At 35.6% G+C, this 23495-nt stretch overlaps 1 protein-coding gene across 1 annotated transcript; it reads right to left on the minus strand.

Moving 5' to 3' along the window:
• Positions 1–5261: 5261 nt before the first annotated feature.
• LOC147406227 (nuclear poly(A) polymerase 1-like) lies at positions 5262–15245 on the minus strand. Its single transcript, XM_086434192.1, has 13 exons — positions 15047–15245; positions 14547–14805; positions 14251–14328; positions 14023–14130; positions 11505–11567; positions 11258–11419; positions 9759–9872; positions 9594–9656; positions 9182–9511; positions 8002–8166; positions 7022–7909; positions 5609–5682; positions 5262–5516 (listed from the first exon to the last, which is right to left on the minus strand). The coding sequence occupies exons 2-13, from the start codon at positions 14661–14663 to the stop codon at positions 5471–5473; spliced, it is 2208 nt and encodes a 735-aa protein (XP_086290318.1). The 5' UTR covers positions 14664–14805; positions 15047–15245; the 3' UTR covers positions 5262–5470.
• Positions 15246–23495: the final 8250 nt, after the last annotated feature.

Below are 23495 nucleotides of genomic sequence, written 5' to 3' on the forward strand. Positions count from 1 at the left end.
GTTCATCAAGGTGCAGAATGTCGCAGGTGCGTTCGTAAGGCCGAAGGGCATGACTAAGAACTCATAAGCACCATACCTGGTAGAACAGGTAGTTTTCGACTCATCTCCATCTGCAACCCGTACTTGATATACCCTGATCTCAAATCCAACTTGGAAAAGTACTTAGCTGCCCCAAGTTGATCAAACAAATCGACAATCAGTGGAATCGGATACTTATTCTTGACGGTAACCTTGTTCAGCGCTCGGTAGTCTACACAAAGTCGCAATGACCCATCGTGCTTCTTCTGGAATAAAACAGGCGCCCCATAAGGTGCCTTCGAAGGTCTGATAAATCCAGACTCCAGAAGTCCATCAAGTTGCTTGCGTAGCTCAGCTAGTTCCGGAGGACTCATATGGCCCCTTTGCAGGAGGCTTGGTACCAGGTACTACTTCAATTTGATGATCAATCGGCCTACGTGGCGGTAGGGTCTTCAGAAGTTCTTCCGGCATAACATCATCAAATTCAGTCAAAACCTGTTTAACCAATGGGGGAGTTGAACTATGGTCCTGATCATCAGGTTCAACTCGCAAGGTAGCAAGAAACGTTTGCTCACCTTTCTTCAACCCTTTCTTCAGCTGAAGGGCTGAGATCATCTTTCCCTCTTCTTTACCTGTAGAGAGAGGAATGAAGTTTGGACTTTCACCTAGCAAGCCCAAAGTGTTGGCAAATGGCATCGGAACGGCCCTGTTCTGTCGCAGAAAGTCCATCCCAATGATAACTCGAAACTCATCGAGTGGAACTGCGAGAAGATCTAGCTTACCCTTCCATGGACCTATCTTGATGGCCACGGACTTGGCCGACCCTTGAATAGGAGTGGCCTCGGAGTTAACAGCTTTCATACGGCTTGAATCCTTTTCGAGCCGGATATTGAGGCGCTTCGCCTCTGCATGGGAAATGAAGCTATGCGTAGCTCCCGTGTCAACCATTGCCTGGGTGGTCTTACCACCAATCTCCACATCAACATACATGAGACCCTTACGCTGACGGATCGTCTTAGTCTCAGAGGTCTGTTTCATTGCATTCAACAGATGCATAGCTCCCATATGAGAAGATTCATCCTCATATTTCTCACTTGAACTCTCGTGACTAGGGTCACTCTGGGAAGCTAACAGTGCATTCAACTTGCTTCTCTGCGGGCAATTGAACGTCTTATGAGGACCACCACACAAGTAACACTGAATCTTGTTGCGGTGATTGTTGGACTGGGTACCGGTGTTCTTCGAAGGGGAGGAATCCCGATGGGATCTCCTGCTTGGACTGTGTAGATCCTCCATTTTTACCTTTGGAAGACCCATGGGTGCGTTCACTCTGCTGAGAGTACCCTTTCGACTGATTGGATACCTTCTTTTTATTCCCATCCACAGGAGAATAATCCGTCAACCGCTCACCTGCGGCGATAGCAGTCGTGAGGTCTTGCACACGTTGCCTCTGTAGTTCTGTCTGAACCCAAGGCTTAAGCCCTTCTGTAAACGAGAACAGCTTGTCTTTCTCTTACATATCACGAATATCAAGCATCAATATGGAAAATTGCTTGACGTAGTCGTGCACGGTACCAGTATGTTGGAGTTGCCTCAACTTCCTGCGGGCAATGAACTCCACATTCTCGGGTAGGAACTGATTCTTCAGCTCCCTTTTGAGGTCTTCCCATGTATCGATGGAGCATTAGCCACTCTCCATCTTGGTGTACTTTGTTCGCCACCATAGCTTAGCGTCACCTGCAAGATACATAAAAGCAGTTGTTACTTTTACCTCTTCTGAATCCGGTCGAGCTACACGGAAGTACTGTTCCATGTCAAACAGGAAATTCTCAAGCTCTTTCGCATCGCGTGCACCACTGAAGGCGCGTGGCTCGGGGACTCGCAAGCGCGAGGGAGGAGCATCACCATCGGTAGGCCGCTCGTTACCAACGGCTCTTACCAGGAGGCCTACCTTAGTACTGAGCTCCGTAATCTGTTCCTGTAACATGGCTATGGTTCCTCGGGTGTCTTCCTCGAGGTCAGTCACTCTGGCTCGGAATGTCTCGGATCTTTCCTCCAGCATGTTCTGTCGATCATCCAATTGCGCAATACCATCAACTATCCCGGAGAGCATACCTACCTTCTCCTCTAATACCTCAATGCGTTCCTTGTTTGTACGTGGTGCTGGTGTGTTTGGAGCGGGTAGATCCGCGGTACTAGTAGTTCCTCTTACCATCGTTCCCGTGAACTAAATGGAATCTCGGGGAATAGCTAGGGGGAATACCAACTGTGCTCAAACAACTGCTACTCTGATACCAACTGTCACGGCCCTATTCTTTCGAAGCGGGGTCGTGCGGCGCAAGGGGGTCAAATTCACTTGCAAGCCTGTAAAATGATTGTACACCACACACACGTAGCTAGCAAACAAGTAAACGAGGCAACACGAGACAAAGCCCGGAGGCAACTTTGTTGATATAATATTGATTACACGGTGTAACGCGTTACAAAAGCAAATAGGTGCGTTACAAGCAAATGATGATCCTATGACACGCGGGACTTCCACGGAGCTAGGCTTCAAGGGCTTCAATAACGTGGGTGTAGGCCGAGGATTGGGATAGCACTGACACCCTTCCTACAAAGTGTATGCTAAGTCTTTACTAGATTTCCAGAATGGAACATCAAAAGTAGAGGCCGGTCATACTCCCTTATTACTAAAATGCCACTAAGCTAACAAGGATGCCCTGGCACGGGGCTGACACGTACCCTAAGCTAACAGATATGCCCTGGTACTGGGGCTGACATGACTTCATAACGAGCCTTACATAGTATTACATAGGGGCTCCCAGGTGACTCCGGGGCGAGCTACACCTAAACTCTAGGTGTCAGAGTACATGGCCGTTACACCAAGGCATCGTGGGACTGCAGTCCATTGTGTTTAGGGTCAACCCGTCAAAAAACCTTAGTGCACATACGATGCGCACGCAGGGGAGTGCAAATCTTGAAATTTAAGCCTCACGTGGGTGTGCGTGATAGGCCCGTTTTTGCTAAACTTTTATGTAATCTCAACTGTTGATTTATGTTTTTATCTCAATCATTAACCTGCAAGTTAATGACTGTTTGGGCTTCTCAAGGCCCAAACGACGTGTCTTCATTACAATTGTGAATCGTTGGGCCAGTTGTGAACCGATGGCCTACTACTCATAAAATAAGATCATTCCCTTTTGTTAAAATACAAAAAACACGAAACTTTCTGAAATCTCTTCTTCTATCCTATTCTCTTCGATACATATTGTTTGTACAAAGTTCAATCTAATCGAGTTCGTTGTAGATTTGTTATTTTCGAGTACACAGTTAGCAGACAGTAACTGTTGAATCTTGGAAACCAGACGCTTGAAACCGACTACACTGAGGATTCATTCCTAAGAGGGCGAAATTGATTTTAAGGACAGCGGCTTCTCCGTACCTCAATCATTGATAAGTTCTTCCAATTTCTTCGAGTTGTTTATATTATACTATTGTTTATAATTTATTATTTCAACAAACCAGAATCAGGATTTACAACACCCTGATGTATGCCTAAAGGAGTAATCAGGTTTACTCCAAAGAAAGAAATAGAGTTTATGATCAAGTTTCAGTCGAGAACAGCCCCGGTCTCTATCACACCTTACAGGATGGCTCCTGTTGAACTTCAAGAGTTGAAAAATCAGCTTCAAGAACTTGCAAGATTTTGGAGTATAACACTACTACAATTGACTTCAAGAAAGTCCAAATCACGGAAGGGTTCTTTTCTTCTTATTCTTATTAGTCTTTTGTAGCTATTGTGATTGGGATTTTTTGTATGTTGCTGAAAATTAGAAAGTGTAGAATATGAAAGAAAAAAATTAATAATAAGAGAGAGGCCTTTACCTCAATAGATCTAACCCATTGGTTTGTAGAAGTTTAACAAAAAAATTAGGTACAGAGAGGTCTTTTAACCCAAAATCTCTTTTTAATTTTTCTTTTATATTGATTGAAAGAATCATAGAAAAACTCTCTTAAAAAATTGTATGGTTGACAAATCTATTTAGTACCTTGGAGCTATGACAGATAGATGGAGATCTTCAAATGAATATAATAATAATAATAATTAATAATATATTACTTTTTAAAATGTAGCTTATGCTTGATAGCATTAGAAACAGTTGATCATGTGTTTTTTCAATATAGTTTCAGCAGCAGGGTTTGAATTCAATGTCTAAGATGATTCGGAGTGATCCGTATCAGAGTTAAGCGATGAAGTTGAAGCAATTCAGGAATTGAGATTCCCATTCAATTCTACAATATAATGAAAAGAGCGGAATAATCGAATCTTTGAGGGGATATCTTTGCCAAAGACATCAATGCTGAAGCATTCAAATTGCCTTCGAAGTGGATGACAGACCAAGCTGGAATGAATAGCTTATTTTACAATAATTGGAGCTGCAACTACTCACTAGATCTTCAAAGGTGAAACATTGTTTACTCTAATGTCCAGATGATGGGATCATAAAAATAAATATGGGTGGATCCTTGTCATCCAAAGGTGGTGAGCTGAGATTTACTGGAAGGAATACCAAGGGAAAAATTGATAGGTAAACATAATTCCATTAATAAAAAACGGAGGTCGAGGGGACCAGCCAAAAGAAAGAAATACAAACCTAGCCAAAAGAAGCAAATACAAACCTATCAAAAGTCGAGCAAACCCCCGGGGAAGAAAGAAAAAAAGATTACCCCATCTCTAAATCTAACTAGGAAGTCTTTGAAGGAAATGCCCCTAGTCTTTGAATTGTTCTCATCTAATTCATAGTTTTTTTTTTTTTTATGACAAAGTGAGATTTGGTAGTTAGTAATTTAGTAGGTGAAGGTAGGGTTGATTTTGAACCCAGATCATGCTCTCAACACTCTTGACTATAACCAAGCAAGTTGGCACTTCACCTCATCCATGGATATAATCTACAGGAGTTGTGATCATTCATAACCTAACAAATACACCAAAGTGCAGAAAGTTTTTAAGTTCTAATCGCTTGTTGATGTTGAAGTACACACCACCACATGGTATCCGTAGTTGGCGTCAGTTCAAAACCAACCTTACTAACAAATCCAGTAGACCATTGATTCAATCCGGTTAAGACTGGTTTTAAGATACAAGGCATGACCTACTCTTCTAAACACCGTTTAGAACCAACATCACATAACAAGTCAATCAAAATGAGTAAAGGGGCAAACATTCCTAAAAGACAAGCACATTTTAGATAGAAACAATTTCCATTACAATGATATATTACTACTGTAAAAACTTTTAAGATTATATTACAAGACAGAGATATCCATGCAACAGTGGTTTGCACATAAAACATATAACCGACTAACAGCATTTGAGTTACAACAGACAGTCTGCTTCTTTCTACCATCTAAACAAGAGACTAAGACGATCGATAAAAGCTGATATATCCCTTCATGACCCTTTTCCAGTCGCCTTCACCAGGGTAGTGAAGCTCAACCTGCAAACATATAAATAAGAACACTTAACCACCCAAACGATTTTCTTTCTGAAAATGGATCAACAAAGGAGTGCAGTTGTAGATCACATTACCTGATAAGCGGCTTTCGGTGAGGTGCGGAAGGAGTAGCAAACCCATTGTAGTATGGGGCCAACAGTTCAGCAGGCTTTGATAATAATAAAAAAACAATTAGTGATTTGTTTAACCATATCACAACAATTATCTGCCCATACAAAAATTAACTTAATACAAATTCTAAAAAATCAGTAGTGATATTTGTGTTTATGCTCGGTTTCAAACCCACTGATGATCATATTAGTCATGGGAAAAGAAAATAAACGGGAGCCTTGGAACAGAGGTGGTGTTAATGCATCTAAAGAAGTAGGTTTGCAGCCCGAATACCAGGAGTATATGATTGGTTCTCATGCTTTAGATAATGTAAAAAAGTATTTCACAATTTACAAAATAATAAAGACAAAGTTAATGTGATTTATTAATATAATTTCAGGATGTCACATGCCTATAAAAAAGAGAACAGCACATAATTATGTTATATTCTATGAATAGCAAACTTCACAATTTATAACACATGCGAACTAAAATGTTGGAACTAAAAAAAAACAGACAGAAAATCCTAAACTACCACAATAGAATCCCTAGATCAACATGCATACTTTGCACATTTAGAAGAATCCATACGACATTACGACATGGGGTTCTTAGACACAGTAGCATGTTTTTTTAATCTCAAAGAATGTGACCAAGGGTACTGATGTGGAACATGTTTAATAATAAAGTCAGAATTATACTATTCTTTAGAAGCAGATCATAGTTTTTAAAAAAATTGGAACGAACTAATATGCTGATCTACATTAAAATCATAAATATAATAGCTGAAAATCTTTGAAAAAATTAAGGTTTGCGTAAAAAATGTGCCAGGATGTGTGTCCAATAAGCGAATACAACCATATCTGAGAGATCAACTTCTTTCCTCTCTTTTTTTCCAATAGGTATAAAAAAATTATTGGAAAAAGAAGAAGAAAAGAACTTGCAGCCAAGGCATCAATCATGCAAGGGTCACAACCATGGTTTAAAATATTGGAATGTATAAGTCGATACGTATCAGTATCGGCCCCGACCAATACGAAACATTCAATGTTTCAGGAATGTCTTGGGTTTGAATTGGTTAGTATTGAATATATTGGCCGATACCATATCGATTTTTTCATTAACTGAAACATTCAATCGATACGATATTTTAAACCATGGTCACAACTAAACAATGAACAAGCAAAGATTACTAGCTGCACACACATCGCAAACAAGATCCTAATGAACAATGAAATCTTCGAAGAAGACTCCTTGAAGCAACTTCTAAGAAAATGATGTCCTTGTAATGGAGAATAAGAACAATTCTATATGTGATAACATAAGCAGAATAGTAGAGTAATGCCAGAACAAGTAATTGTGTGTATAGAGAAATGTACAAGGTTAGCAGACAATACTTCAAGTTCCTCTAAACTCCCATTTGGGAAGACATTGGTACGAAGAGACATTCCATTTGCCACTGCTGCTGACTCCTCCTGACTTCCTTTAGTGCTCCCTCTGAAATCTTCGACTTGATTCGTTGATCTAAATTCATCTTCAAGCTCTTTTGAAAATTCTCGGTGGCCAACAGACGGATCGGAAATATTCTCAATTGCTGGCTTCTTAGTGTCTTGTGAGGATGATGAACTGGAGGTTGCCGACAAGGGTCTAGTAGTCGTGCTAGATCCCACAGATCCCTCAGCTTCTCTTCCACTATGAGTAGAAATTTCTGCATCCATATTGCTTCCTCCAATAAAATTTGTAGCAGCAGTGCCAGAAGACCTAATGACAGGCGGATCATGACTTCCTGATCCCTCGAGTACTCCCCCATTAGCAGAAGCAGTTGCAGCTAAACACTTTGAATTATTCTCCACGTTATTGTCATTCCGTTTCCTCTTCCTTCTATCATCTGCTCCATCAGCAACTGTTGCTCTGCTTTCACATGGTTTATCTGCTTGAGCCGAGTTGGAGACCTTCGCTTTTAATACTGGCCTAACCTCCCCAACTACTTTAGCAGGGCGAGATGGCCGAACTCCACCAGGAAAGACGAAGAGAGGAATGTTCCTTCGTTTTATATGAGATAAATGGATCTCCATTCCACGTTTCCATAGAGAATACATTCCAACGGAGTGCTTGAATCCCTCGATGGTTGCCCTTATATCAAAGGGTTCATCTTTTTGTGCAGGGTCCTCCCTTTGTTTCCGTTGCAAACCCATGAAGTAACTGCAGTGAAATGGTTTGGACTTGTCTGAGAAGTCACGTGGGTGTGGATGGCATTGAAGCTTGCCAAATGTTTGTTGCTCGATCTGGAACAGGATATAAACAAACGAAATCAGAATTTAAAAAAACCATTAAACCAATTTGGCCGAGCAAACCGAACAAAGGAAAAGAAGTTTACCTTCAATGTAAGCTGACGAAGCCGAGATTCAACCCATCCTTTCCATTTCCTAAAGTCATCATCATTTTCTCCAGTAATGTTAATCTGCAGATAATTTGTGTATGCTTCAAAGAAAGGGTGAGGCTCAAAGAGTGTATTCCAAGCAGCCTTATTTATCTCCATTTCCTGCAGGTATTAAACCATTGTTAAGACAATCCAAAGCTCTCTCCTCAGATAGAACATAAATATCATGACATGCAAAAATAAAAAATGCCGATGATACATGGGACATGAACGTTTTGAGAGAAATGTCTCAATAGCCACACATTTGGTAATATTAAGCAGTCTAACAGTTAAAAACAATGAAGGTAAAATTTCCATCTGGCTGGGAAAAAGGGCAGGCACAGAAAACTGAAATCTGAACTAAAACTGAAACTAAAAATATGCTCTGATGAAAAACTATTTCTCAAGAGGCTAAGTGGATGGATGGCTATCAAATAATTTATATTTGGCTTATATATATAGTAAGACACAAAACTCAATTTGTTCTTAGGCTGCACTAAATTTGCCTCCGTAGATGATAACCAATACCAGACCATAACAGGGATTGTTATCCCAGTTCTGGGTCTTACCTCTTTCAGTTTAACTGAAACCATTTGAATATAATAGGTCCCGGTTCTAGATAGCTTGGTATCAAACCAAACCAAACAAACCAAGCTGATAGGGTACTTGGTACCAACATGCATATGGAGACCTAAAATGTCAAGCTTCTTCCAAAAGATTCACATCCCTTTACAAAGGAGTCAGTTTCCCCCCTTTAATTGTTATATACTTATAAAAACCTGGTACCAAATACCCAACAGAAACCAAAACCTATTATTCAAATCTTAATTGATTCAAGCCTCCCCTCAAAAACACTCAAATAGGGCCAAAGTTCCTGTGGGGATGGATGATAAGCTACTCATTTTCTATTAAGAAAGGCATATATCATGTTTAAAAGGGAAAACAAAAATCCATAATTAAAAATTGCCTATGATAGACATTATTGAGAGAAAAATCGTGTATAAGGATGTGAGGACCAATATGGAAGTGTGTTTTATATGTATGTAGCTATTAAACAAAACACGGCACAATTAGTTTCCAGTGCATATGCCTCCTGAATTGGCACAAGGCAAGCTGCATGCAATGTCTTGTAACATACCTCACAGATTTCATTTCCCCTCTTGAATTCTTCCATCATAACTCGCAATGTACTCGATGACACATTATAGCTGGAGTTCATGCAAGGATATGCAGGTGTAATTATGGGCATCAGATGGAACCTGTCTCGTTGATTTCTTCTTGGATCCCAAACAGGAAGTCCCAAAGATCCTTCTTCAATATGACATAGCATGATTGGATTTGGCCAGTGCCACTGACAGTAAACCCTAAAGAACCGAGAAACCAATGTAGAAGGCAATGCGTTCGGGTATAATTGGCATATACGAGCAACAAGCAATGCCCAGTTTATACCACCGAGAAACCCCAAAACCTGATCATGACAAATACAAAGAGTAAATGAAAAATACACAGATGCACAACATAATCCAGTGTAATAATAAGCAGACTCTTACATTTGAATAAACTCCACGGCGTTTAGCCCAAAACCTCATGCACCTCAAGGTTGTGCGGAAATTCTGGATCAGAAGAGTGAACAAAATCAGAGTCAGCGAGTAAGAAGAGAAGGCCACAAGTTGATAAGTTCATATGAATATGGCTTAGAAAGTAAATGTCAAGACCTGAATATTTGGTACCAAACCCAAAATTTGGTCAGTAACTCTGCATCCATTGAGACTACGAACTGTCTGCTCATCTGCATTCTGTAGTATTGAGTCCTGTGAAATATCTAATTCCTGCAGCACAAGAAAATGTTAGCAACAAGCCAACCAAACTCACTTCAAAACAAATCCTTGAGAGACTCTTCAAAGAAGAAGTGAACTGAAAAGCACCCAAATGAGTTGCTAATCATTACAAGAGACGATGAAACTATCAAGAATTTTTAATATTGAATTTACAAATCCGAGTGTTTCCTTTCAAGAAAAAAAAAGACATTAGAACACAGGACATTGTGAACATTAGAGTAATGGTATAGGCTCACACAAGGATTATAATATTTTAATTCAAATACATTCTGCATTAACATTGATCAAGTGAGAAAGAAAGCATGAAATTCAACATAATGACTGAAGGACCTAGGACATGTCTGCATAAATCATCTCTATCACATTTGGCATGTGCACACCGTCATATTATCCCCATAAGTAAATACAAGAAATTCTAGGAAGATACATTTGTAATATACATTCACCTGTACTTAGCTAAGGTTTTTTTTTTTTTTTTTTTTTTTCCTTTTTGTTTTGATAATATGTTTATCTAAGTTCCACTTAGCAATAAAATGTTTATCCAAGTTCCACAACAGAACATATACACAGACATGTCTGTGTTAAATATGTATACGAAATTGTCCATCTCCATCAAACTGCCTTCCCGAAGTGAAAAGCTAACATGTATTTGGGTGCATGATACCATAGATTGACGTAATCGACTTATCTCATAGTAGATAACTAAAGCAAAATATAGAGAACATCAAAATACACCAATGAAGAACTCTAAAATGTTTTCATGAATAGGTCATTTTAATACCATGAGATAAGAAAAAAATATTAATTTGAATACATATTGGTCCATGTAATGTCTGACAAATGTTTCCAACCAAGCAGTTCCGTTTTTCCAAAGACTGTCTCTGCTACAAAGTTTTGCATTTGCTAAAAACATGTGATGGTCCTCGCACGCTATACTTTAATAGTACAGTTCTGTACTCTACAGGTGGTCCTCAAACATATCAATCCAATCTATTCAATAAATGAGCCCTGTGTAGAAAATATATTAGAAACAGATGATGTTAACCATCCCATAAATTACTTTCTTTAGGACTAGTTTCATTATATTTGTTTGCCTAAAAATGGTCTGATCATCAAGATCAGTTGCTTCGAGTGAATCTTATTCAAAAAATGTTCTCAATCAAACACATTGAAATAACCCAAAGTGATATTATCAGCATAAGTGGCCTGAGAGTGTCCCTAGTTGCAAATGCATTTAATAGCCCTAAAAAGGGAAAAATAATCAGAAAACAAAAGAAAACATGCAGTTTTGAAGTACTTGACAAGACACCATTGTATTGTAGGAACTCTCCATGTAAGATGCAAGAAATATAAAAGGAAAAAAAACTAATGCTTACTTCTGGAATAACCCAATGTGACAACCTCGCATAAAGAAGGTCAATGGAAACCCCATTGAATTTGAACCTCATTACAGGGACATGAGCATCAGGTACAGGGTGCAACTCTGTTACTTCAGGCATCTCAGCTAGCATAATATGAAGTTTAACAAAGAAATCCTCCTGCAGTCAAGTTAAGAAAATGTTTACACACCATCACGTTAAATTGCTGTATTGTTAAAATCAAAGAGGTAAGAGCTTAGCATACTTCTCGGGTTGCATATCTAGGTCCCACGCAAAGCGTGTCTATATCTGCACCAGGACCATGCACCTAGATGAAAAGAACAAAAAAATAAAAAGTAACGCAATCAGATCAGTGAATCCTGAAATTTCACAATTTTGAAGTTCAAATCTGAAAAGCACATCCATGAGACATATAACCAATGAAATTAGAATACTGAAAGCAACATGCAAAAGCAGCATTGACATGCAAAATTGTACAGCCGTCATATGCACATAAGTACACACACATACTAGAATTGTAGATTTTTTATTTTAAATTAAAAATCTCAATGAAACCATAAACAAGGACAAAAGATAAGGAGGCAAAGAAAGACCTCACTAAGCATATGATATGTATTCCATCACACAAGCTCTATAAGTATCCTTATTATTTATGAAAAATAATTACTTCATTCGAAATTATTTCAAGTACAATATCAGGTTGGGAAATTTTATTTTCTTGTATTTGCAAAATCCAACACTATGCACCTGTGTTAGGCTCTTGAGAGTTGCGACTAGGCCTGGCAATAGATAGTCGAAAATCCGAATCCGATTTGAATTCGTAATCGAAATTTCGGATATTGGATTTGAGTTCGGATATTGATTTGAGATTCAAATGCATTTCAGAAAGGGATTCAGATGTCAACACATCCAAATCCAATAAAATCCTATTCGATATAAATTAAAACATATGATAATAATAATAATAATAATTTTTTATTATTATTATTATTATTATTATTATTATTATTATACTTTTTCCTCTTATATGTATAGAATTTTCAATATTTCTGCATTTCCCAACACTCAGGGTTTATAGGAACCAAGAGCCGTTCCAAAACTATCCAGGTCCAATGATCTTCTCCAGCTATCCATGTACAGCGATCTTCTCCGGCGACCATGCAATCGTCCATCATATCTTCAACTTCAAGCCAAAAATCCTTTTTTTCTCTCAAAAAACCAGTCATCTCCTTCTTGAACTCTTCAAGATGTTTGATTCATTCAAATTTGTCGACAATCCATCATTTTCAACTATGCCCTAACTCATTTGTAGAAAACCCCTAATTTTTCAACCCAAAATCTCATCATTTCCCAAGTTGTTTGTAGGTTGAATTAGATATATATTGGAGAAGAAAAATCAAGGGTTAAAGACCAGTGACTTTGAGGGGGGAAATTAGGGTTTTTTGGTACATAGATGTTGAAGATGAGTGTATTCAGTTTATAAAGAAAAACAATGCTTTAGAATCGAATTGAATATTATCGGATATTTGATAAGCTAATCGGATTCGAATTCGGATGTAGCTATATCCAGTTTGATAAACATCCATTCAGAGGCCTACTTGAGACTCATATGAATCTATGCAACTTAGTGTACCAATGAAGGTAACAGATAGACAACCACCTAACAAACCCACCCTACTGCCACAATGTGCAGCTCATGACTGTCCTAGAAATAGGTAACAAATGAGCGGGCAAATATTTACAATGGTCTTTTTCTATAAGCATAATTTCACTGTCTTTCAAACATTCAAATTATATTTTTACAGCTTTTAGGTAAATTACATTAGCTGACATAACCCAAATGTTAAACAATTTACAACAGTCAAAAGCTCTTGTTGCTTTATGTTTCTAACTACAACTATAAGCTACTAGCAAAGACATCATATTTCTAGAAAAATTTCTCTGTCAAACAGTATCATACTCATGCTAAGGATACAACATACCACATCATACATTTTCAAATTGAATCTTGATTTATTCAAATATTTTGTCTTCAGATATTATTTTTATGGAATACACGACCGAGGCTTCATGGGAAAAGTTTTTTATTTCTTCTATTTGGAGTCAAAAGGTTCCCTCAATAGTTGTTTTCTTCACTGGTTAGCAGCCTTAGAGAAGATCCTTACTATTGACCGTATCATGGCTAAAGGTATAGCTCAAGCCAAGTGTGGAATCTGTACGTCACTGCTTATTCTTAAGAATTGACCTTTTACTAGACAAATCTGGGCTCACTTCCTATCTTTATCCCAATATTATTGGTGCTTTCCTACTTCAGTTGCTTCAATGTTTAAAAGTTAGTAGATCAAAACTTTTTCTCTAGAAAAAACGATTCTGTGAAGATTGTCCCCTTTTGCTGTTAGTTAGGCATCTAAAAGGAAAGGAACAGTAAGATTTTTGAAAGGAAGGAACACTCCCTTCAGAAGTTGTCATTAGTATTGTGGTTTATTATTATTATATTTTGGTATGAAGTGTTTAAAGAGTTCTCAAGTGTGCATTCTGAGGACCTTTTGGTTATTTGGATTTTTTTTTTACAAGTAACATATTATGTATATATCAAAAAAATTATTATACGCATGACTTATTTCAACTCTTATTTCAACTCATTCACAAGAAGTATACAAAACGCAAACTAGAGAAATTTATCTACCTAAGCTTAATAAGACATATAATCAAAATAAAATAAAAAACTGCTGGAGAAACAAGGGGGAACATTATATTGATACCCCAAGGCGATAAGAACCAAATGTAAATATCTTCGCATTCGCTTCCCCAATCAACTCTTCATTAAATCCCTTATTTCGGCTCACGGCTTTTACCCAAATCTTCACAATCTGTTCAATGTTCAATGTTCAAATCAATCAATACAAGAACCACGGTAATGATATTTGGGAAACCTAATGTAGAAATTTGACCAGCCTAGCCCATAAAAAAATTAAAAATAATTGGCCAACCTGATCTAATCTTCCAAGCACTTCTTCCCTAGAAATGGCCTCCTCCTGGGTTTCATGCAATCCGGCATCCACAAGAATCTAAAAAAAAAAAAAAAAACACTTATGAGCTTTAGATTTGACATCAAATGAAGCACTTCACCATATTACAACTTAATAGATGTTTGTATTGCCATTTTTGGTCCAAAAGAAAAAGCATAATCTTTCAGAGCTCTTTCAATCATGTAATAAATTAGGGTAAAATGGCAAGACAAACATCCCATTAATTAGGAATTAAACGAACTAACCAACCAACCAACCTTTTCGAGCTCTTGGGTCTTTATCACATCGAATTCGGACGGTCCAGCCAAAGAAATTGGTTCTGAGATTCCCAGTTGCTGCCCCTTTTTCCCGTTACTCAGTCTCATACTTCCCATTAATCAATCAGTTTCGTTTATAATTTTTTTTATCTTTTTAATCAAAATAATTTTGAAACTATGGGCAGATCACAGATTTTTTTTTTTTTTTTTTCGTTTTAACAGTTTTCCCTTTTCGCTATCGTTTCAAGAACAACAGATTCTACAAAGAAAAAGAACAAAATCACAACAAGAGAGAGAGAGATATAAATTATTTTTGAGTTCCGATTGTTCCAATATTTTTCATTCAATTACAAGTACAAACGATTCCAATAGAGAAATAAACAGAACAACAAATAAAATGTAAAGAAAAAAAAAAACCCTAAATTACAGAACTAAGTACAGAGCCCCATCGAAAAGCTTTCTTTTAAGACAAAACACCACGAGCAGACGATGATCTTTACCAGCAAAAGTATTCTTGAAACCCTAGACTGCCAAATCCCTTCTAATCAGATCATCTTCATCAAAGATCACTCAAATCTCAACTATAATCGACTGGTTTCGCGGAATTCTTCGTGACGAAGAAAAATAAACCCTAGAAATCTAAATATATAAAGAGGATTTCAGTAAACACGCGTTTCCGAATTCCGCGTCATTTGATATATATTTAGAAGTAAAGTCAAGCCGTTATATGTAACGCATGTCTGCCACTTGTTACAAAACAATCACTTTTTGACAGCTGGATAAGTGTACGTGTCATTGAATATCGTTTTCCTTTCAGAATTCTGCGTCATCTAGAAGTAAATCGTAACTGCTAGAAGATACGCATGCGTGCCACGTGTTACAGAGTAATCGCTTTGTGAAAGCTGGAAAAGCTACACGTCATTGGATATCGTTTTGAGAGATTTACGGTAGAGAACTATTGTTGCATTCTATTTATATATAAAGCAAGTTTGTTAATCAACAAACCTTATTACTCTATAAAATTATTAAGATTTGGCCCACATAAATTATCAAATTGGACATCCAACACCACATCCTCCTCAGATCTCATGAAAATCCACATATTCAATTGAAAAGAATTCAAAATATATATATCTTTTGAGGTTGATCCATGTTGTTAAAAATTGACAGCTATCAAAATCTCAAAATTTAATATTGAAATACAATGGAGAAAAATAACTTTGGTGAGTAATAAATTTGATATATTAAAAGAGTTTTTATTATAAAAATACTATAAATAGTGTTGATCCCGTCTAACATGATTATTGAACAGGTCATGTCTAGATTAAGGATGTCAATCCGTTTAGACACATTTAGTTATTATGTCATTAACATGTGTTTAAATCATGAAACATAGGAAATATCTAAAATATAAATAATTATTTAATGATTTTTAAAATTACCCATTTTTAATCAAAATTTTGTAAACTTTTTCATAATATATTTTTTTTCAAATTTTAAAATATATAGAAGATGTTTTAAGATATTTTTCAAATAATAATTAATGATTGGGGTTTTAATTTGGTAAAGAAATACACTTTTCTTACTACATAAGAAAAAATTCCTAAATACATTTCTTGTGGCATCCAGAAACATGATAAGATGTCACTAGGATTAGAACGTAAAGGATGAAATTCTTGGAACTTTGAAATTTTTATTTTTTGAAAAATACTTAGTTTATGTTTTATGATACTTAATTTATGTTGGTAGGCATTGGTTTAGAATAATGCTAGATTGAGCTCAATTCACACTTTGTTGTTGTGGTGGTGTGTACACAACAAAGTATACACACCACAAAGTGTGAATTGAGGACAATCTTGAGGTCACTGCAGAACGACTCATTTGTTTTTTATTGTGTGACTTTATTTTTAGTAATAGTATTTTACTTTCAGTGATAGAAAATGGAAATGGAACTTATTTTTTTCACTTAAGATTATATTTTTATTGGATGGGTTACACAAGTCGTGTTAAGTTACATATTTAATAAATGTGTCGCGTTTGGGTTTAACTTTTGACATAATTATTAAATGGGTCGGATTTGATTGGGTAAATTTTCAGAATACCCTTACCTCAACACGACAAAATCATGACATAACTCGAACAGTTGTCACCCCTTTTTGACACTAGTCACTTTAAAGTTGTTAGAGAGTTTGATTGACTCGTCATAAACTTTTGACCCACTCCATGTCGTATTGACTTTCGAAATATGATTTCAAATCACGATATTTCATCTCATATGGAGACCAAGTTATCTCATAAGTCGACTCATCTCTGAGATTCATTTATGGGACAATGGCTGTGACGGACTCTTTATTGAGAATATGTACCAATTAGTCCCCTAGCTAGAAAAGAATATGTGTCATTTAAGTCTCACTTAATAAAATATTCACTTATTAAGGATCTTGTAAAGATTTTTTTAGAAAAATACCTGAAATAACCTTTTAACAACTTTACATAATGGTTTAATCTAAAATTATTTTGACTATCAAATAAAAAACTTGACCAATTTATTTGGTTAGTAATATTTTTCTGAAAAAAATATTTATTTATTAAAATCTTTTTATAAATTCAATATAATTTTGTTTGACTCATTTAAGTAGAATCAATTTGATGAACATTCAAATTAAGTTTTAAAATAATGTTTTAATTATTTAAAATTATTTTTAATTTTTAGTAAATCTAATATACATAGATCAAATTAGTTTGATGATGATGATAAGTTATCATCGCCATGATTATCTATGTGTGTTAAAAATCGCTAGTTTTAGGGGAAAAAAAAAAACAAGAATTTTTTTTTTTTCATTTAGATCTTTTTTTTTAATTGTTATCTAAGAGATGACCAAAGTCAGGGGGCATGTGTTCGAGCTATAGATTATGATTAAAATAAGAATAAAATAAAACCTTGGCAAACAAAGATCGATCCACAGACACAATGATAATCCAGAAATCTTTTTTACTTTAAATTCAATTCAATTTATGCAAACGATTAAAAACAGTTTTCGAGATATTATCGAAAATAAAATATTAAAAGAAAAAGGTTTAAAATACAATGGAGAAGTGTAGATCATTCGGATTCACTTTTACAAGCTTTATCAATGATTTTTGGTCCTCTATTTTCTCGATCCACTAAACAAAGTTAATTTTTGTGGATCGAAAAATCAAACAATTATTTTAGAAAAGAGATTGAAAGTATACGATAAATTAATCCGAGAGTATGGGACAAGTATTAATTGTTCTCCGTGAAGTATGGTTTATTTTGAACTTATCAAAGGGTGAACCATCAAAACTTTGAAAAATAATCAATAATAAATCCAAAAATATCTACTTAACAACTATCACATTAAAACGATTAAGCAATTATGAGAATAATAAAAATACTAATAAAGTCTTGTTCTGACTTCCTGAACCGATCTAATGGAAAAGTTAGTCAATGGTCATTGTAAGAATAATAAAACAAAGTAAAAGAAGCAAAATGTAAAAGAGAGGAGAGAGATGAGAGAAAAGAATTCTTTTATTGCTTCTTGAACTTCGAAATTGACAAGGGTTCTTCGATTACAACTCCTTCAAAAACTAAGAAAAAAATAGAAAATAAAAATTACTATTCTTCCAATTCTCTAGATGATATTAACTCTTGGTCTGGTCTCCTATTTATAAAGAGACCATATTAGGATTTTTGTGGGAATTAGGGTTTCGAAAACATTCTGTAGTTACAAAAATTCATAAACCCTAGTTTATTACGAATGTTTTTTAGCCATCAACCTTAAGCACGAACTCCAAGGCAAAACTTTTTGCTTTGACCGCACTGTCCTAGTCAACCTAGGTGGCGCGGTCAACCTGGGCCCATATGATTTGGGTCTTAGTCAGTTGACTATTCCCAGTTCCTTGATCGTAGTGCATACTTCAATTGTTTTGACTTATTCCCGAAATTTTACAATTTTTCCTATTACACAAAATTAAAAGCAATTAATTCCAAAATACATGGACTAACAATTCATTATGTTTAATAAAGGGATTTAATATACAATTTATTTATAAAACTCATGCGATAAGGGTTCTAAAAATCACTTTCTACACCCTGATCAGCATGCCATTAATTTTAAAACATAGGATTACTTCAAATATTCTCAAATAAACATGTTTCTTTAAACCTAAACATTCGTTGAAAAGGTAATTACGGCATTTTCGCTTCAAAAATCCTTTTTAGACTAATATTTGATAAAATAAGTACTAAAGGGTCTATATTTTTTCAGAAGGGACTTTTTGGTACATATTTTCAAAAAATAGGTCTTTGAGGTCATTGTCCCTTCATTTATCGTTTTATACTTCCCTAAATTCTATCTTCTTGTTAAAGTTTGGAGAAGATAAATTATTTGAAAAATTGTCAAAAGATGGTCAAATTCATAGTTAATTGTTATTAAAAAATGATAATTTTATAAAATTACAAAAACAAATTAAAAAAAATTTAGACTATTATATTTTATTTTGGTCTTGCTTGGTTGCATGGTGAATCAAGGCAAACCAACATAAATATGCATTTTTTCGGAATTCAACTTTAAGGTTGGTAATAAGATGATAAGGTAGGTCCACACATTAAACTTAGAAAAGCATTCTTGTAAAACAGTATAAATCTTAGTAACCCAATCCTTCTATCAAGGGTGATGCTCCCACTCTCAAATCTCACTTTGGCATTTTGGAGAAGAATCCATTTCCAATCACCTCCTTAAAATATGAGAACCCTCTCGCAAAATGAAAATACGCACTTTATAAAGAATCTCATTTCATCTATCGTCTTAAATATTTTTATTTCATAATTGTTATTAGTCATGTATGTCATCCAAAAAAAATATTGTAACGAAGTATTATAATTGAAACAACAATTGTGTAATGTTTATATATATATATAGGGGACGGTTCAAGGGACGTTTGAAAAACCCCATTGGAAACCCATGTTTTCAAGTTGTTAGATTTGGACGGTTAAACGGCTCGAATTTCATCTGTCAAACAACTGGAAACCAAACACTATTTTGTAAAAGAGTTTATAAATTGTCAACAAACTCTCTCCATTTTTCAACTTATTAAAATTAACTCCTTCTTTCAATATCAGTATGTTCTCTCTACAGACTTACCCCGTTGCATAACCCAAACGCTCAACCAAAGGTGTGATGCCTACCCAGCTGAAGAAGAACAGCACCCCTGAGATACAAATAGCTATCAAAGGATTGATTAGATACTAATAATTTGCATCAGTTAGGTTTCTATGAATGTAACAGCTCGTCTATTTTCTAATATAATCATTATTCAAAAATATCAATTAATTCCAAAAACCTACTTATTCTGTTTGTTTTTTACAATAAACAATATTTCTTACTTGTTTTCTAGTAAGATGATGGAGCAAGATTGTAAGTGAACCAAAAGGCAACAAAATGTTTATCTTTGCTTGGACCAAGACGATGTAAATACTCAGAACTGTTGTATTGTGTATTCCCTTAGAGGGGAATGTACATGGAATATCAAGCCGTAACCCAACATCAGAGCTTGTATCGGGTTCTTTGAAGTCGTCGACTGATCGAGAGACAGGTTGAGAAAGAGTTCGGATTCTTTGAAGTCGTCGATTGAGAGATAGAGACATCCTGAAAGTGCCCTCGATCCCTGGGATGCGCGGATCCGCTTTTAACCCTTGAGGTTTGGGAGTCGCCACCTAGTTATTACGGTCTAGGAACCGATCAATGACTCTAAACGGATAAAGAACTAATCTAGAACAGAAAAAAAAACTGAATTCGGGGATCATGTTACGGGGTTGGAAGGTGTTAGGCACCAACCCCGCCTGGCCAAAGCCGGTCTCTACTAAATTTTCAAATAAGTTACATTGCTAAAAAACCTAGATAATAAAAAAGTAAGAAATTATACATTTCCGATAGCAAAGACCTTGTTCCTTCAGATCCGACAAAAATTGCTACTTGTATTGTACTCCTTGCTTCGTTCTGTCTCCGGATTTGATTTCTAATCTCCAAGGCAAGATATATCCTTCTTTGATCTAGGTGCTTCGAATTTGTTGTAGATTTTGGGGTGTTTTTGAAAGGTTTCTAGGTGTTTTTCAGCTAAAATCGAAGTAGGGGTGTTAGGTAAGGAGTTGGGGCTCCAAAATTAGGGTTTTGGAGAGGTTGTAGAGGCTTCTTCACCTACTTTTCCTACGGTTTTTTCTTTGATACGAAAATATGGTGTGAGGACCTCTATTTATAGATTTTTTTAATGATTGATTTAGATAGAATTAGTGTTTAATTAGAGTTCTTTTAGTTAGAGTTGTATTTTAGTTAGAATTGTTTTAGGTAGAGTTGTATTTTAATTAGAATTGTTTTAGGTAGAGTTGTATTTTAGTTAGAACTCTATTAAATAGAGTTATTATTTAATTGGAACTCTATTAGGATTTTGACTTTTGGTCTTATTTGATTGACTTTTAATATTTTGACTTTAGTCTTAATTGATTGACTTTTAATATCTTGACTTTAGTCTTGCTGACTTTAATTTTGACTTTAGTCTTACTTGATTGACTTTAATACCTTGACTTTAGTCTTGCTTGATCGACTTTGATTTATTGGAGAACCCCCTCTATTATATCTTTAATTCTTTGGACCCCCAAATGGAGGGGTCCTTAAAGAAATATCTCACGAACCCTCAACAATTTTTCATGAGAGCCCAATTGATCGATTTTTTTAGTTCAAAATTTTTAAATTAATTTAATTAATGTTTCAATTTAATTATTTAATATTTTATTTATTAATTTCGAAATTTTTAATTATGAAAATTGTGAAATTACCGTTTTACCCTCGGAGATGACCTTTCGCGTTTTAAGTCGGTTTTTAATGTTCTAGGATGTTTTAGAATCGATTTTTCGTAAGGAATTCAATGGAAATATTAGTTTGTGTCATTTATGAAATTTTTTGTATGAAATGATCGTGAACTTTATGAGGGGCATTTTCGTAATTTTATCGAATTCTGTGAAAATTGGCGAAATGATTTATTTGATTTCGATTTGTTATTTTATGTGTTTGAGAGAGTTTTTCTAAATGTAACGTAGGCTCTAGGGTCGTTTTGATGTTAGGGGTATTTTGGTAATTTGGTCAATTTTTAGTGATTTTTATCGTGAAGCTTCTTTTTGGGTCTGCAAGATGATGATTTCTATGTTTCTGGAGTCGTATTTTCCTAGCGTATCGTGGTTTCTAAGGTTTCGTCAATTTGAGATACCTCATCTGGATTTCTGAAACATATCTGGTAACAAAATAAAGCAATGGAATAAACATCCATTATTGGGAATCATTGCGATTGGGTTGACGAGTTGATTAATCAGGCGAGTGCAAAAATGAGGTGTCTACAGATGCCCCTATTTGGCAGAGGGTTGAAGCAAACTAGATAGCAGATCTATTTTGGTAGATAGTACGTGTAGACACCCCATTTTTGCATCTGCCTGATTAATCAACTCGTCAACCCGATCGCAACGATTCCCAATGATGGATGTGTATTCCATTGCTTTATTTTGTTACCAGATGTGTTTCAGAAATCCGGATGAGGTATCTCAAACTGACATAACCTTAGAAACTACTCTACGCTAGGAAAATACGACTCCAAAAATATAGAAATCATCATCTTGCAGACCCAAAAAGAAGCTTCACGATAAAATTCACTAAAAATGACCAAATTACCAAAATACCCCTAACATCAAAACAACCCTAGAGCCTACGTTACGCTTAGGAAAACTCTCTCAAACACATAAAATAACAAATCGAAATCAAATAAATCATTTCGTCAATTTTCACAGAATTTAACAAAATTACGAAAATGCCCCTCATAAAGTTCATGATCATTTCACACAAAAATTTCATAAATGACACAAACTAATACTTCCATTGAATGCCTTACGAAAAATCGATTCTAAAACATCCTAGAACATTAAAAACCGACTTAAAACGTGAAAAGTCCTATCCGGGGGCAAAACGGTAATTTCACAATTTTTATAATTAAAAATTTAGAAATTAATAAATAAAATATTAAATAATTAAAGTGAAACATTGATGAAATTAATTTAAAATTTTGAATTAAAAAAATCGATCAATCGGGCTTTCAAGTAAAATTGTTGAGGGTTTGTGAGATATTTCTTTAAGGACCCCTCCATTTGGTGGTCCAAAGAATTAAAGATATAATAGATAGGGGTTCTCCAAAAAATTAAAGTCAACCAAGCAAGACTAAAGTCAAAATCTTAAAGTCAATCTGTAGACACCCCAATTTGCACGAACCCGTTAGAAAGATTCAAATTTTCTCGAGTTGATTCCGATTTAGAACTCAAGCTCTTTGACGGACCCGCATTGCCACTTATCTTCATCATTCATGCATACATGCATACATACATCATGTCATATAGTTTGCATACTCAACCTTGTCCCTAATCCACTTTAAACATATGTCCATCACCCATATCCTAAGCCCACACCCATACCATAACCAAGGTCCATTTCTTCCTCCAATCTAACCCAAGTTCATATCCTAAATCCAAAGCCAAGTCCATTCTAAGCCCAAACCCAAGTCCATATCCTAACCCAAACCTAAGCCCAACACCAAGCCCACTCCAAGTCCATTCTCTCACCCCTTCATAAGATGACACATGTTGATACCTCATAAGCCCCCAATGCCCAATGCATCATCTAATTGGAGGGTCAACTTTTCTTTTGTGAAAACTCAAGAATGCCCTTCTCAAAAAGTTTAGTCAAACCAAAAATGTTATTTGGTCTTTGGTAATAATCCATAAAGGTGAGAGAACTTCCCATTATGCCCTCAAAAGGTGTGAATCTTCAAGTACATACATGGAGTTCTCCAATTGGTCCATTTCAAAAATATACTTCCATCCTTTCTTTATTTGTT

Source organism: Akebia trifoliata, chromosome 3, assembly GCF_017979445.1.
Source record: "Akebia trifoliata isolate Shusen 1 chromosome 3, ASM1797944v1, whole genome shotgun sequence".
NCBI lineage: Eukaryota > Viridiplantae > Streptophyta > Magnoliopsida > Ranunculales > Lardizabalaceae > Akebia > Akebia trifoliata.